The sequence below is a fragment of the Mus caroli genome, chromosome 15 (assembly GCF_900094665.2).
Source record: "Mus caroli chromosome 15, CAROLI_EIJ_v1.1, whole genome shotgun sequence".
Classification (NCBI taxonomy): domain Eukaryota; kingdom Metazoa; phylum Chordata; class Mammalia; order Rodentia; family Muridae; genus Mus; species Mus caroli.
This window is the reverse complement of record NC_034584.1, coordinates 1,208,676-1,226,089: the sequence shown is the minus strand read 5'-3', so window position 1 is coordinate 1,226,089 and position 17,414 is coordinate 1,208,676. Positions and strand designations below refer to the sequence as shown.

Genomic DNA, 17,414 nt, shown 5'->3' with positions numbered 1-17,414 from the left:
TCCTCCTCCTCCTCCTCCTCCTTCTTCTTCTTCTTCTTCTTCTTCTTCTTCTTCTTCTTCTTCTTCTTCTTCTTCTTCTTTTTCTTCTTCTTCATATTGCTTAAAATCATCTTAGGGACAAGTGGAAATCAAAGAGCTATAATATTAATTGATGAAGTGGAGAAGAGTGAGCCTGAAAATTACAAAGCTCCTGGCCTGAGAGTAAATGTGATTTTTAGCAGAGGGAAATAAAGATTCCTCTGAGGAAACATTTCCTTGTCCTTGTGTCTTCATAGTAACCCTGGCTCCAAGCTGATGGTCTAAGAGAGATAGTGCCAATAGAAAATGACTGAGATTTGAAATCACTTACATGTGTTTTCTCCTGAGTGACAGATCCAACAAGAGGAATACAAATTGGGATCTTACAAGGAAAGGAATTATGAGTTCAGTTTCTAGGAGAACTAACTGAGTCTACAGAGGAAGACCCTTGTGGGTCTGGAGATAGGTTCTCCCCAGACTTAATGACAGGCCTAAGTGCAGCTTGTCTGGAATCACGAGCAACACTACTCAAAGTGAATAATATATTATGCAGGCTCAGTGGAATCTTAAAATTGGCACTCTTTGAGTCACAAACTATTGAATCAGTCTCTGAGGGAGGCATCCAGAAATCTACATCTTAACAATGTCACTATAGCTAGGCGTGGTGGCGAATGCCTTTAATCCCAGCACTCTGGAGGCAGAGGCAATCAGATTTCTGAGTTCAAGGCCTGCCTGGTCTACAAAGTGAGTGCCAGGACAGCCAGGCTATACAGAGAAACCCTGTCTTGGAAAAAAAAAAACCCAATGTCACTATAAACCTGTTCCAGATTGCCAAGCTCAGAGTTGGCAATGGGTAGCTTTGTGGAGCTTCCTTTATTGTCCATTTACACTAGCTCAAAAAAAAAAAAAAAAAGTCTAGCATATGAATGAACCTCAGCACTGGCTTCACTACCAAAGTAAATGATCTCAGTTTTCTGACCTTAATTTCTTAAAATATATTTGGATCTAATACTGCAATCCTAATAACATTTTATATATGAAATGAGCTTCAATGCTTTTCCACAATGCCATTAATTTTCTTGCTCCTTAGACATATGTAACTGAGGAGACACCATTGTCTGCTGAATAGAAAACCCATTACTAGTGACTCTATTGATTTATCTGGATAGGGGTAGTGGCACTAAGCTGCTCATCATGTGGTTTTTGCTGCCTCCTGTCACTTTGCAGCTGACTTGGAGCCATTCTTAGACTCAGCCACTTGTTAAGGCTTTTCTTGGTTCCAAAATGCTGTTAAAATATCTGATAGTGTTGCTGAATAGCTTCCAGACAAATAAACTGTAAATAGAACAGCATGAGGCTCAAAGCTTGGGTTGTATTCCCACAGGACAAAAAAAAAAAAAAAGATGCATTGACTAACTTCATGACACAGAACTAGAGAGCCCAGAGAAAGTCTGCCTCTCAAAAATTGATGCACTGGTCATCAGGCCCTGTCTTGAGTCTGCTAATTAAGATGTTCAGAATACTATAGTATGTGCATATTGGCCACAAGTTTATCCCTTCCTAGTGAATTCTGTACCATGATGCTCTCTGGCCTTTCCTGAACTTTTTGTTCGTTCTCTGGCCATAGTGACTTCCAGGGGGGGGGGGGNGTTGAAGTACTCTGTTCTAGAACCTAGAGACTTGGATTTTTAATCTTATCTTGGGTGCCTGTTGGTTCTAAGACTTGGGGCAATCGCTTTATTTAAGTGTCAATTTTCTTGGGTATAATTTCTCCCCTCAGTTTTTCAATACAGTGCTGGAACTCACTCTGTAGACCAGGCTGACCTCAAACACCGAGATCTGACTGCCTCTGCTTCCCAAGTGCTGGGGTTAAAGGTGTGAGCCACTGTTGCCCTGGGGTCTCAACTTTCTTACTAAGACAAAAAATGTTAACTAGGAAATGGATACAGGACAAAAAAAAGATTGATTTCAATCATCATGAAGATTCCTTCCTATTCTGTTATTATATATAAGTAATCTCCAGTGATCCCAAGCCAGAATACTATGTCACTCACTTTAGACCCCCTTTTTTCATGGCTTCACCCACCCCAATTTTAGAATGTTATTTTTCCTCGGCATTTGCTTCCCAGTGTAAATGCATACTATATTAACACAGATTTAATGCTAAGATGTACAGATCTGCAAGAATAAAGATGGAAGTGAGAGTCATAGTCAGGGAGACTGTTGACTGGGATTTAATAACCAGAACTGCCCGTTTTATGTATTTTAAGGGATGTTGTTTGCCTGGAATGGTGCTGTGAATGGTTTCCTAGGATTCCAACGAGCAGTGCTTCCAGTAGAGTATGCTAACATCTCTTACTCAGATTTTTCATCCCAGCACATACTGTTTCCACCTTTGAACTGGTAGAAGTGAATGTAGCTACAGTTTTTCCCTTTTTCAGCCAACCTACACATTTGAGTTATTTTCCTCACTGAGGTCTATTCCATTCATTTCCCTTTAAGACAATTCTGATTAAACTTAGTCATAAAATCTTCCCTTCTGTTTTCCTGGACCCATTTTCCATACTCTTTGTTTTCCACCTTACTGTGCTTTTATTTTTCTCATAAATTTAATGGATGTATAAAGCATAATTAACATATTCATTTTTATCTGTAAAGTTGACCTTAATGCTCCTCTCAGAGTGACTACAGTTTAGACATTTCTTTTTTTTTTTATTGGATATTTTCTTCATTTACATTTCAAATGTTATCCCCTACCCACTGAAAACTCCCAATCCCATTCCCTCTTTCCCCTGCTTCTATAAGGGTGTTACCCTACTCACCCACCCTGTCCCTCCTACCCACCCTCACATTCCCCTACACTGGGGAATCAAGCCTTCACAGGACCTCTCCTCCCATTGATGTCTGACAAGGGCATCATCTGCTACATATGTGGCTAGAGCCATGGGTCCCTCCATGTGTACTCCTTGGTTGGTGATTTACTCCCTGGGAGCTCTGAGGGATCTGGTTGGTTGATATTGTTGTTCTTCCTATGGGGTTGCAAACCTTTCTGCTCCTTCAGTCCTTTCTCTTACTCCTCCATTGGGGATCCTGTGCTCAGTCCAATGGTTGGCTGAGAGCATCCACCTCTGTATTTGTCAGGCTCTAGCAGAGTCTCTCAGGAGAGAGCCATATCAGGATCCTATAAGCATGCACTTCTTGACATCCACAATAGTAGACAAAATTTTTTACAACTCATCTTTGACCTTCTAATTCTCCGAGAATTAGAAAAATTTGCAAATTCAATCTATTTCTTTCCCTTCTTTTATTTTTTTAAAAATCTACCTCCTCCATCAGTGTAACGGTAGGAGGTAGGAGTCTAACTCCCCTAAGCACCAATTAGAAAACCTAGATGGTCCAGTAATATTTGATATCCTCTTATGTTCCATGTTCCATTGGCATCACTCTATGGTGATCAGTTCTATTTTTGTTCCCAAAATGTTCTGGGTCTGTTCTTTGTTCTTCCTGATTCCTCAGCTTGGTAGCCACTTCCTAAGTATATCTGTTTGTCAAAATGACATCCTATCTTTAAGGCTAAATTGAAATATTTCCAGGTACTGGACGTCATTCCTATAAATTTTTTAAGTTTTAAACTCTAGTTCTCTCACTATTATGCAATTTCTATTTAGGTCATAAATGTTCTATTTCAAACTTCTTTAATATGTGATTATAATAACGGTATCTTACAAATTTTAATAATCCTCACATCTCTTAATTTAGTTCATTCTCTAGAACCCGCAATAGATAAATACTAAATTGAGCCTAGTCCACTTGTATATGCTGCCTAATTTGGTTTGGATATTACAATTTAATAAAATCCAAACAAATTTGCAGTCACATTTTAGAACTTCTGAGTAACAGGAAGATATACAGTGATTTTAATACTCTCTACTGCCACACATATGAAATACAATGTGTATTGTAAACATTGTACCACATGATCGCCAGGCATGGGACTTCAGTATCCATATCCAAAAATTAAAGTTTGAACTGAATACTGTGTTTGAATAGATTGTTCTACTACAGTTTTAAAAATACAATGTGCAATAGGAATGTAAACAGGAATTAATAAGTACAGCAACCTGGGGTTAAGTCTTGAATTTACCTTTCTTAGCTGTACTATGAGCAGAAATTGTCTAACACTTCTAATACTCAGTTCTTCCATTTTGAAGATGGCAAGGCAAGAGTGCCTTCCTGTGAGAGATTTTATGAATTTTAAGTTAAATAATTCATGTAAATAATTAGTATGAGATGAAGTCGAGGTCACCTTAAGACAACCTATAATAACACAGTATAATTTTTATAATCATACAAAGTGTTGAACAATATTAATTTACTTTACTTACAAATATACATTGTCTACTAAAAATCTGACAAGTGGCATTTGCTTAAAAAAAAAGAAAGAAAGAAACACCAGCAAAATCCCAGTAGTTTAATAAAGTTTCACATATTAGGAAAGGAATTGACTCAATATACACACCTTCATTTTAAGAATGTGTGAATTCCGTGGGGGTGAGGTGCAAAAGCTGGTGTTTGAAAAATAAATTAAAAATAGGCCGTTAAGAAATCAAAATCTGTGTCTTTTGGCAATGCTGAAGTGTGGGAAATACATCTGTAGTATTTAGAAGTGAAAGCCAGTCTGAAAGCTGAGGTCCTTAGATCCCGGCTGCATTTGGTGTCCCTGAATGCCACTCAAAACTTCAACCATTACCTCTATGTTCATATGCTTGGGATTTGGTTAACCAAAATATTAGAAAGATTATTTAAAACTGCAATGGAACAAGCTTTCAGTTCAAACTTCTAATTCTCAGATGTGTATCCTTAAGCCCTGGGCCTGGTGATCATGTGGTGACTTTTTCTTTGGTCACAGAAAAGTTCATTACATCTTTTGATTCTAATTTGGAACCTTTGGCATGAATAATCTTGGCACAAACGTCAAGGGGATAGCTGAAAAAAAAATCAATTTCTCTTTAGAGCTCTCCTTATGATCTGAAGAAAAGACAGTAAAAATTTCTTTCCCAGCCTCTTTTAGAAGGCAGCAAATTGCCTTTGCTGGCCAGTAGTCAAGGGCAAAAAGAGGCTTTTTCCTATTGTGCTCTGTCCAGAAAGCTAGAGCATCCTCCTCTCGGCTCTGACTCCATTCCAAAGGTAACAAAGCAAAAACCCAGACTTCACCTAACACATTAACACTCAATACAGCAATGCACAAATGTAAAATGCAGGCGACTCTAGTGTGTGTTAGGCTAAGCACAATTGCAGAATGCTCACAACACTCGTATGATGGTCAGGTTATAAGGCAGATAGCTTCTACCTATAGAGTCCTCTTTTTTAAATCCTCTTTTTCTTTTCTTCTTTCTTTGAAGCAAAATTAAAGTCCACTAGGTGATTATATAGATTTAATTAAGGGTGTTATTGATAGGAAAGGGTTGAAGGAAATGACATTTGAGCCTGGATAAGGACCTGACAAAAAGAATCAGGTTTCTAGTGTCTTGCTATCTTTTTAAAAGTTCTCTACCTGCTGTTTTTCCATGTGCCCCCCCCCCACACTTTGGGGGCACAGCTCTACTATTTCATATATATAAGCCTCAAACGTGTGAGAGATACTGAACTAGAACAGATGGCTGAAGACAGTTCTTCACAATTAATTTCATGGGCTGTTATTGAGTATTATCTCAAAAAAAAGTGTGTGGAAAACACTTTCAGTTAATTTTAAATAGGAGTCTTCAATAAAATAATTCCAATTGTCATTTATATGGGAATGTACATTGTGAGTCTGGGAAGAGCTATGTAATGTACAATTTCCAATACTTTCCTAACATTTGATTGTTTTTCCTCTACAAGCCCATTTTGTAGTATGGGTAAATGTTTTCCTAAATAGAGAGTTGTATATTGAAATGGCTGTACCCTTGTGCACTTGAAGAGATCATAGGAGACTTGTATCATCCCTAAATTAGAAAAGTTAAACACTTAGGTTCTTCTCTCCAAGACNGAGGAAGAACAGCAAGGGGTTGGGTCAGCTCATTCTGGAGCTTTCTCCATTTCTTCTCCATTTCCAGTGAGATCACAGGGTTTTCTCAAAATCTGGAGGTTTTATGGGATATAATTACTAAAATAGCACATTTTTTGTCTGTACTCTTTTGCTTGCTAATTCAATAAGAGAACAAGGAGTCATTCATCAGATAGGTCAATTAGTATCAGTGAAAAGTAGTGTTATTAGATAAAATACTTTCTTGACGTGGTAAATGTTTTTATGGAACTTGATGAGTTTAGTCTTAGTCATCTGGAGAAGGATGTAGGCTGTTGAAGGCAATTAGAGTATAAGGGCAGGAAAGTGGTGAGACCAACAAGGAAAGGAGGGAGAAAGCACTCCACTAGAGGATGACTGGCTGAGGTACAAAGTCACCAGGAGAGATATCCACAAGATAGATGTAGAATTACAGACAAATCAAGGGTGGGGCAGACATGGAAGGACTAGAAAATGAGTGGGATTGGGGTGCATGATGTGAAATTTCCAAAGAATCAATTAAAGAATATCATGTCGAAAAATTATAGACAAAAGCTGATATTCCATTTTCAATAATATATATTACAATGATTATGAAATTTCTCCTATTGCCATAGATCTTCAGTAATATCTAGAAATCACCATAGAAACTCAGCCTGAAGCCATGGAATATATGGATAGATCATGTGGGATTGCTCATCTTTCAAACAATGTATCAGTATGGAGGCTCCAGTCTTAAGAGTAGAAATGGAGGAATCACAGGAAAGAAGAGGGAAGGGATTACAGTGGTGTAGGTATAGGATGGATGCTTTGCATTGCATTTAAATCTCAAAGCATGGAGACATCCCAGATAGTAAGTGAAGGGCAGAGGGAAGTTTTGATGCTGCAAGGAAGAATGCTTCCACTCTGGTGATCTGGGGCTCTCACCATCCCTAAATTCCAATAGCTCCAAATAAGTTAGCTAGCAATTTAAAGCTCAATTGGCTACATCTACTTGCATGCTTTAAATGCCTTTAAAACTGACCGTGACTCTAACTGCATGGTCTACTTTTCCTACCCAACAGTATTTTCAGTTTCTGATCTAAATGGTCCTCCATTCTGCTTGTCAATCAGAATCCTCATCTTTCTCTCACTCTCAGCACAGATATACAGAGATAACTAGTCACTGGAGCATATCGTTCCCCTCCAAGTTTTTCGTACTTCTTCACTTAGTATGAACTATCTTGCTAAGACTGGTCTAAGCACTTACCCACTTATCCATCCATCTTGCTGTCTGCATCAATTACTACCTAAAATACATATCTGCATACCTGTCAGGTATCAGCAGCTAGTTCTCCATCACTCCCAGGATAAACTTCTCTGTAACTTAGCTAAAATATTGGTTTCAGCTATATTCTTGTCTTCTCCTCCTACACACAACACACTATTCTACAGGGTCACCCACACTATTTTACTTCAAGGTTCTTCTCATTTTCCTACCTTTCCACACAAAATTTTGACTCTCATCAAATCATCCATTTTCTGTCTCATTATCACAATTTGAACTATGACTTAAAAGATTAGAATATATTATATGAAAAGAATGTATATACTCTCTTCTTATGTTAACATCATTTAATATTTTAACCAAAATAATTAATATTCACGGTTCTGGAACCATGGTTCATGGTTCTGTTATTCTTATGGGAGGAAGTTACAGAGATCTTTGTTGATGTCTCGAATTATGCCTTACAGTTAATCATAGGTCTATACTGTTAGCTATTCTTGGCCAATGACATGTTCTCTCTCTCTCTCTCTCTCTGAGCAATCCTTTCTAAAAAGACAGAATATATAATGTATAGGTTGTAAGAAGTAGCTTGAGAACAGGGTCTGAGTATCTGTTCCACCATTCACTGAGAAAGAAGCCAAAGGGAAATGATTATATTTTCCTAAACCTAAGGTTTTTAATCTGTAAGATAATATCCACTTCTCATGGTTGTTATATATCAAATGGAATTTGATATATAAAGAAAGACTCCAAAAACCAGAGCAAGATCCTTCCAATGTAAGAAGTGCCACACTAAAACATGAAGGAGTCCTATGATTATGACCTTATTTAGAAAAAGGGTATTTACAGAACCAATCATGTTGAAATGAATTAATTTAGGCAGATCCTAAGCCAGTATCATTGTGCCCTTATAAAAGAAGAAGCTCATGGGGGAAAAGACCATGTGAGGAAGATACAGTTGGTGAAATAGCTATAAAGCAAGAGACCAGAACTGTCAGCCATCACTAGAACCTTGGGAAGTCAACTATCTTAAGGCACACAGCTGCAGTACAGTTTCCCTAGTAAACTAATGCACATAGATAAGAATTTTAGCTTCATAACTTTTGTGCTTTATGAGTTTTGACTTTAGACTACTAGGTGGTTCTCCTTGTTCTCTGAAGGGCTCTTACCTCTCTGTGATTGTTTCTCTGAGTCCACTTGCCACACCCTTGACCACAGTGCTTGCTTTGGGTGTCAGCACCACCTGAGATATAAAAAATGAGCCCTTCTTTCTTCTCTCGGTGATGGATGCCTGAAGAAACTGGATCAATTTCTCTGGGTCTGTCGTGTTTGCCCAGGGTGCTGGCATCATCTGTCCAGGCCAGAGGAAGGGCACTTCCAGTGCCACTGGACTGTGGTAGAAGACCAGTACTTGATAGTCCTTTTCCCATAGGTACTTTAGACTCACTTCCTGGGCAAAAATGGCTGGGCACATCTTGTTTCCATAGATGTCTTTCAGCATTTGGACCAGTTTTTCATGGTGATATTTTTGCATCCCATAAAAATGGTTGAAGTCCAAGAATACTACCTCTTTGTGGTGGTCTGTGAGAAATGCATTGATCTCTTCGAGACCCTCATTGACTTTGGCACTGAATAAGCCGTGAGCAAAATACAGTTCATTGTCTGGGTCTCTGGGCTTGGTGGAAATTCGAAGGTCGAAGTAACGGATTCCAGCTCCCAGCTGACCTGTGAAGCTCATCGTCTGAGTGGCTAACCATTTCCGCATCAACTTCTTGGCTACAGTTCCGAACACAGAGACAAAGTTTTGAACTGTTTCTGGCTGCTCCGGGCCTACTGGAGAAGCTTCATCAATGTAGAAGCTGAAGGAATCATGGGACCCTGTGAGAGCAACAAGGCATAATGTGGTTAATTTCCAGTCTTTCATACATCTCACTTCTTTCCCTGTTGAAAGGTATTCACTTTCCCCTCAAATGTGTCAAGAAAACTATACAGTGAAATTTTTACTTAATGAGTATATGTTGTGGGCTCATTTGAATGTCCTGGTATAGGAGAGACAACATTTCAGTTGATCAAAATTGATGGCAAAATAGTAAATAATTTTGCTCAAATCAATATGTCAAACATCACAGAATCATCTACTATGACATAAACTTACAACATTCCCAAAGATAGGCTTTCTACACTGCCAGTGTAAGTGATAATTCACCAAGTGTGAGGTATGAGAACTCATAAAGACAGAATACTTTGTCTTCAATCTTACCATCTGTGATTGTTAATCTTGTCAACGAGACAGGATTTGAAAATCAGATGGGAGAATGTTCTCAGAGACAGCTCACTGATTTAAGATCTACTCTGAATATGGGCAGTCCCATTTAGTGGTTGGGGAGTTTAGACTGACAGGAGAGAGAGGGAGGGAGGGAGAGAACGGTGTATCAGGATTCAGCTCTCTACTGCCTGACTATGGATGCAGTATGACCAGCTGCTCTCTGCTCCCTCTGCCCCAGCTCAGGCAGATCTCATTACTCCTGCACTGTTGCTCACTCTCAAACCATGAGACAAAAATCAAATTCTCCATTCTCTCAGGTGCTTTTTATAAGGTATTTTGTCATAGCAGCAAGAAAACAAATACACCCATTCCTTTTGGTCGAAGCACAGGGGCTGCCTTGATGAACAGAGAAGTCCTTTGCATAGGTGGATAATCTGAGTATGACCTTTCCCTTCACATATTTGGGCAAGCAAAAGTGATGTAACGAGATGGAGGAAGGAGAATTAAGAGTTTAAAACATGTTGTCATCTTTAACTTCATTCCTCATCTTGTCCATGGCCTTGTACTTGTGAACTAGAATGAGACTAAATGTTTTTTTTTTTTTTTACGTACTAAATAAACAATGAAAAATGTTTTGAAACTTAATACAACTGACTGTGTTTTAAAATTAACCAATAGACCCTATTCTTCACAGATATTTTCTCTCAACAGGAAAACCTCTCTGTAGAATTGATTTTCAAATTCATAAGATTTCTTTTCTTTAGATAACAAGCACTATTTGTTCAGTTGCCTACTTAGGGGAAGTTGTGAGTGTTAAGCATTCATAAATGTAGTGATTCGTGTGTTTATGACTTGTTTCCAAGTACAGAGTACCATTGACATGTGATCAAGACATATAAAGAAAACCGTTTCAAGGTTGAGTTTTACCCTTGAAATCTTCCTTTTTGTTCTTGGTCATGACTACTGAATCATTAAAATGGAATTCATTTATCCTGAATGCTTCACACATCAGATAAGGCAGATGGGCTTCCAATTTTTACATGTTTTTTCTCACTTTCGTGACTTTGTCTCTTAGCCATTGTTCCCCATCTGTTACTTAGCTTCTCCTGGGTTCATTTTGTTGCCTTTATTCTGACATAGGACCTACAAGGCCTGATGGTTTTTGGAAACCTTTGAATTCTCCAACTTAAAACACTTTGTCAAATAATCTATATTACACATTTTCCTGTGGATGCAGTATTTATCCTGATAGCATTCTATAGCTGTACATCTGAGTCCTCTATATTCATACATGCCTGTAACAATTTACTTTTGCAGAGCCCATAAAGAGAAGACAGAGAGCATCAACTTTGGATACTGTGGAAAATTCTGCCATAAAATAACTTGTAAATGTACTTTGATACTCAGAAAATTATGACCTTTATGATTTATAACAGAGAATATATCAGTTTTTAGACTTCTAAATAATAAAAGATAATCCAAACCAACTGAAATGCTATGTTGAATTTAGGCTTAAACAGTGTGATCTATTTATCTTTAATTGATAGTATGGGATGAAAATGTCAGCAATTTCTGAATAAGTAAAAGTGGAAGTTTTCATCTGGCACTAGAATATTTTATAGATATTTAAATTACTAAATATTGATTTATTAGTAGCAGTTTACCTGATTCCTAATCTAAGTGAAGAAGCTGAACAAACTCTATTGTAGATCAATATACATAGAGAAGAATATGAACTTAGGAAAAATGATACTTAAATGTCGTAAGATCAAACTAGTAAAATAATCACATGTATCCTAGAAAATTCAACAAAAATGCCTCATGACAGAAACAGGAGGCAAGTCTTGACTATGTCTACAAGCTTATAAAAGATGTTAGTGAGAAGCAAGCAGAATGAAAAGCAAAAGTAGGTAGACTTCTTGTTCTATAAATGAGCACTTTAAATTTTTTTTGTATTTTTAGTTTTTATTACTATATGTTATTTACACCTAATAATGAATTGAAGTTTTACTATTACATTTTCATGCATTTATGCAATGTATTTTGATCATATCCATTCTCTGTTCTTGTATATTTCTTTCTTCCCTACAAGTCTTCTAATGTCATGACCTTCCTATTCTCCTTTCTTCCTTCCCTCCCTCCCTCCCTCCCTCTCCCTCTTCTCTTCCTCTCTTCCCTCCCTCTCTCCCTCCCTCCCTCCCTCCCTCCCTCCCTCCCTCCTTCCTTCCTTCCTTCCTTTCTTCCTTCCTTCCTTTTAATTTTTTAATGTGTGTCACACTGAATTTAATTACAGATTTGTATAGCCTCATGAGTAAATATTATTCACAAGAGCATGTGTAACTTACTTATGGCTACGAGCTGGAAAAAAAATACTTCCCCCCAATAACCATTAACTGTGTTTATATCTTCAGGAAAGAATAGAGCCCCAGTATCTCATCATCTTTCATGAGTTTTCAATATGGCTTTACCTTCCCACCATGTAGTACATAGTAAATATATTTTAATACAAGAAAGCATGAAAATGATCAATTGTGAAAATCATATGAAAATACAAAATAGTTTTAAAATAATGTAGTTTGTTGACCTTCAAGGGACTTATGTCATTGAGGTCAAAATAAGAGACTATAAACACAAAAAAAAAATCATTAAAATTATATAGAAAGAGACAAATGGCGTCTCTGTCAGTATTCCTTTTAAGCTGGGCAGCCCTGTGGTATATAAAAAACAACTGTTGGGGTGATGTACTGGGCTGCTTTATTCTATAGGCATTATTTTGGAAATGAGTTAAGTCAGTTGATACAAAGAACAGTCCATGCATTGATGTGGGATTCCTCCAAAGGAAATATTTTAATGTCTTTAAATTTTATTTGGAATGACACTTCCTAATGCCAATGTTTTTGTTGAGATCTTTTCTATGGTTTGAACTTAGAAATAGAAAGAGTACTTTTTGAGCTCTGAAAAAGAGACAGAAAAATTTGTCCTACCCTTATCTAAGACTAGAAAGTCCTCTCCCTTTAACAAACTTCTGCAGTCTCCGACCTAATATTTTGTTCTTTCTGACTTTGTGTTCCTGGACTCTTGACATCTTTCACACTTGGCCATAAACTAACAGCCTGAACTTAAACTAGCCCTCCCTGTTCTGGGCTGGCTTTGTTCTGTCTTCTCAGGAAATGCAGCTGCTCCACAAATCTAGGTTCTTGTGTTTTCTCTGTCTCTTAATAATTCAGCTCACAGAGGCTATCCTCTCACATCTTTGGAAATTGAGACTTTGAATAACTTCCCCTTTATTTGATAACTACTTTCTCTACTCCAGTAAAGTGGTTGTATCAGTCCAAACACTTCATTTTTTAAAAATCTATATTCATATAAATAAATCTTGTTATTTTGTTATTTTTTTCTTTAATAACTATTCCATTCGTTCATGTCTCAAATGATGTCCCACTTCCCAGTTACCCCTCCACAATCCACTACAGTCTACATCCACCCTTTCCCATTAATGTGTAACCCAGACTGGCCTCGAAATTGTGATTGTCCTGTCTCTCTGCCTTCTTCAGCAAATCCTACCAGTGTACACCACCACAACCAACCTAATACTTCTTATTTGGTGACTTTTTATGCAATTGAGAAGAATATTCATTTTGTTGCAACTGATTGTACTTTAAATGTATTTTAGTTTGATTTTGTGGGTGGTTTTTCTCAAACTTTTCATAGTCTTATTAATTTTCTCTGTAGTTTTGTACTAAGAAAGGAGTTTTAAAATCAACCATAATGATTTTTTAATTTTTTTTGTCATCGTGGTTAGAATAAAAATAGTTCCCATAGGCACACTAAGTATTTGAATATTTATTCATCATGGAGTGGCAATGCTTGAGAAGAATGAGGAGGTGTGGCCTTGGTGAAGAGGTGTGGCCTTTTTAAAGGAAATGTGTCATTGGGGGAGGGCTTTACAGTCTCACAAGCCCAACCCAGGCTCAGTGGCTCTCTCTTCTTCCTGCTGCCTGCAGATGATGATATAGAACTGTCATCTCCTCCAGCACTATGTCTGTCTTTGCACTGCTTTCTTCCTGACATGTTGATAATGGAATAAAACCTTTGAAACTGTAAGCAAGTCTCAATGAATGATTTACTTTGTGAAAGTTGCTGGGGTCATGGAGTCTCCTCAGAGCAATAGAACAATGACTAGACCAGTCACTTTATTATCTATGTATCTATGTATCTATGTATCTATGTATCTATGTATCTATGTATCTATGTATCTATGTATCTATCTATGTATCTATCTATGTATCTATCTATGTATCTATCTATCTATCTATCTATCTGCTTTCTAGATTCTGGAGCTTTGTTAATAGATTCATAAGCATTTATAAGAATTGTATATTCTGATATTTCCAAGATTCCTTCTTCTCTTTTTCCTTGGTGATATCCCTAGTCTTAATGTTAGTTCAGCATTTTCGCTGTTTCCTTTAAATATCCTTGTGTTTTTATATGAAAAGGAATTGTTTCTCTATTTGCTTGAACAATGTCTGTCCTTGAATTGGATTGGCTCAGTGAGACAAATAAGACATTTTTCTACAGTTTTACTATTGGCCAATCTGTTTCTCATTCCTGTTTTTTTTTTTTTTTTAATCTTTCTCTTTCTTCCTTTGGATTAATTAAAAAAAATTCCTAATAGTCCAACTGGTCTCTTGTATTATTAGATTTTATTATTCATAACTTATTAAAAATGTTAATTTCTTGGTATGATAAGCAACATCCATATGATGATTTAAAATATCACTTAAGAGGTTCTTTTCACATTTGGAACAAAGCTTGTAAGAAAAAAATTCAGGTAAAAATTCTATAAGCCTAAGTAAAATAAGATTTCTATAATTTAACTGTACCTTTTGGTAATCAAATATCATATGTTACAATTTGATAAATAAAACTAAAATATAGAATCTGATATCAAAACATATTATTTTCTCAGCTGTACACTTTAAGAATTTCATTCATCATTGGTTGTGATGACACATATCATTGATCCCAGCACTCAGAGGCAGAGGCAGATGGTCTTTGAGCTTGGGGCCTGGTTCTACAGAGTAAATTCCCGACAGTGCTACAGAAAAACCTTGTCTCAAAAAACGGAGAGAAAAAAAAAGAGAAATATAGAGAGAGGGGTTTAATTTAAATTGGTCCTAGGTTAAAATACACTAGAGAATGTAATATACTTAGGTGGTATTAAAGGGGCTGTTGGAAGAATAGTTCTAAAATTCATAGCTTAAGATTGGAGAGATATCAGGCCATTAGCCATTGATAATAGCTTTTAATTTTTTATTAAAGCATTATTAAATTAAAATATTTTACTTCATGAGATTCTTATGAGGAATGAGTCAATGCCATCATAGGAATATAGACAAATTACTCTATAGCACAATACATTTATAACATTAATGGAAGTTTAAATTGTTACTCTTTTTAATATTGTTATAGCTACTGCTATAACTAGTGGATCATCCATCACTTACTACTAAGCAAACATCATGTTCACAAGTGTACACAGGGTGGCTGTACAAGCTTCTAGACATCTGGGGCAAGATATTATATTGTTTTGAAGTTGCAGTATTCAGGTTGGAGGTGTTTATTGGAACATAGTCATAGGTGCCATGTGTCCAAGATTCACAAGCACAAAACAAAAGAAAAAATTACCCTATTTATTGTTGTTTTGGACATCTAAAGACTCGTGTACATTATATTCATTAAATTGAGATATGGTTTAAATCAACTTATAGTGCTACTTCTTCAATGTCCATCCAGTATTATTAGTGCAAATTCTTCTGGATGGACTTTTGGTTGCTCTCTGTGTTTGTCTATAGGTGATGATATACATTGAAGATGTATCAAGTCCATCTCACAGTACATGGCCCTGCAAACTAAAGTCTGAATGGTGCATCAGCAGTCATTCCAAGAACCATAGTTCTCCCTTTAATCTAGGCTCTGACTAAGTCACAGTAAAAATATCTTTGCCTCGGCAGAGCACTGAGCTTGCTTGTGACTACCCAGGACAGGAGACTCTGTCTTCACCCCTGTTCTCCCAAGAATCCTGCTTCTGTCAGCAAGTGTTTCTTGGATACTTAATAATCAGGCTGTCACACGATGACAGAAGCATGGGTAAGGAAGCACGAATGTTGTCTTCCATTATGAACCAAAATGTCTCATGCAGGAGGACATGAAAAGTTGGACTTATTTTTGTGACTGTTTTTTCAGACAAAACAAACATAGCTGATGTTGCTACCATGCTCCATGAGAAGAGAGGTAAACTGGACTGAAGTTTTCTGTTTTATTTTTCTAATATGGAAGTCTGACTCCTATTTTAATTTCTTCCTGTGTGGTGAAGCTATTTTTAGCAATCACAGTGAACTTCCCTTCTCCCAACTTCATAATTAATCTGGCTACAACTGTTTCTAATCGCCACTGGGTGTTGGACATTGCTACTGATACTTGACTATCAACTTTTTTTCTCTATCCTTGTATCATACTCTCTACCTAAAACTTTCCACTTACACACACTTGATTTTAAATCAGATGAAAGCTTTCAAAAACAAAACAAATAAAACACATTTTAAAAGCTAACTTCTAAACATCTCATTTCATTGCAGCATCCAGGTATATAAATACAAAAAATATTTTGTCCATCTCAATCAAAATAGTTTACACAGGAAGTACTACAGAAGTGAAATGACTATTTCTATTAATAATAATAATGTCTGCATATTAGTCCAGTCTAAGACAGTTTACAGAGGATAACCAGGCATTCTTACTTGTACTGAATTCTACTGTCATCTCAGAAGAAAAGCTAGGGTAGATTAGGCAGGCTCTGGTGCTGATGTCTGTGAAAGACAACCTTCTTGTCACCTCGGTAACCTCAATACTACTTCCTGGTACAGAGACTTGGCATAGGTAGGACATGCCTAATGACACAAAGAGAAAAACAAACCAAACAAATAAAAAAAAAAAAAAAAAACAAAAACAACAACAGGGCTGGAGAGATGGCTCAGTGGGTAAGAGCACCCAACTACTCTTCCGAAGGTCCGAAGTTCAAATCCCAGCAACCACATGGTGGCTCACAACCATCCATAATGAGATCTGACTCCCTCTTCTGGAGTGTTTGAAGACAGCTACAGTGTACTTACATATAATAAAAACAAATAAATCTTTAATGTTTAAAAAAAAACCAAAAAAACCTGCTCAGCCATTCTGAGGCACTTGGTGCTGGTACACTTAGAATATTTAGCTTCTCCCTAGTTTCTTCTTTTTTTGTCATTGTCCTTTCTCAGTCTCCCTCATTTTCTTGTTCTTCCAGATTCTGACTGAATCTATATCAAAGTAGGTGATCGTGGTTTTTCACTTCATTTTGGTGACGTATTCAGATTTTTAGCTGCCTTTTTCTTTCTATGGATGTGTCTAAAATCCATACCATCTACTTTAGCCTGCATTCCAGATCCCTGTCTTGAAAGGAAGTAAATTTCATTGCATTATTGATATCTTGAATTTACATGTCCCAAATAGAGCTGAATACCCCTTCAGACCTGCTTTTCCCTGTGTCCACCAGCATATGCAATTATCTTATAAACCCTGTCTTTCCTTGGTCTGTCAGTCTGTCTCAACATTTTTATGCTCTCAAGCCACATGGTCTTCAGGTTGTGCTGCATTGAGGTAAATATGTTTTAAATAAATATCCTGTTTCAAAGCTTTCTTTCTTTCTTTTTTTCTTCCTTCCTCTCTCTCTCTCTCTCTCTCTCTCTCTCTCTCTCTCTCTCTCTCTCTCTCTCTCTCTCTCT

The 17,414-nt window shown here is 37.0% G+C and overlaps 1 protein-coding gene across 1 annotated transcript in view; it reads right to left on the bottom strand.

Annotated features, from left to right (window-relative positions):
• Plcxd3 (phosphatidylinositol specific phospholipase C X domain containing 3) overlaps window positions 1-17,414 on the bottom strand; it is a 190,154-nt gene that overhangs the window by 57,487 nt on the left and 115,253 nt on the right. The window contains exon 2 of the mRNA XM_021183670.2: window positions 8,498-9,206. Coding sequence (XP_021039329.1) covers window positions 8,498-9,206 — 709 coding nt within the window. The remainder of the gene's footprint in view (window positions 1-8,497; window positions 9,207-17,414) is intronic.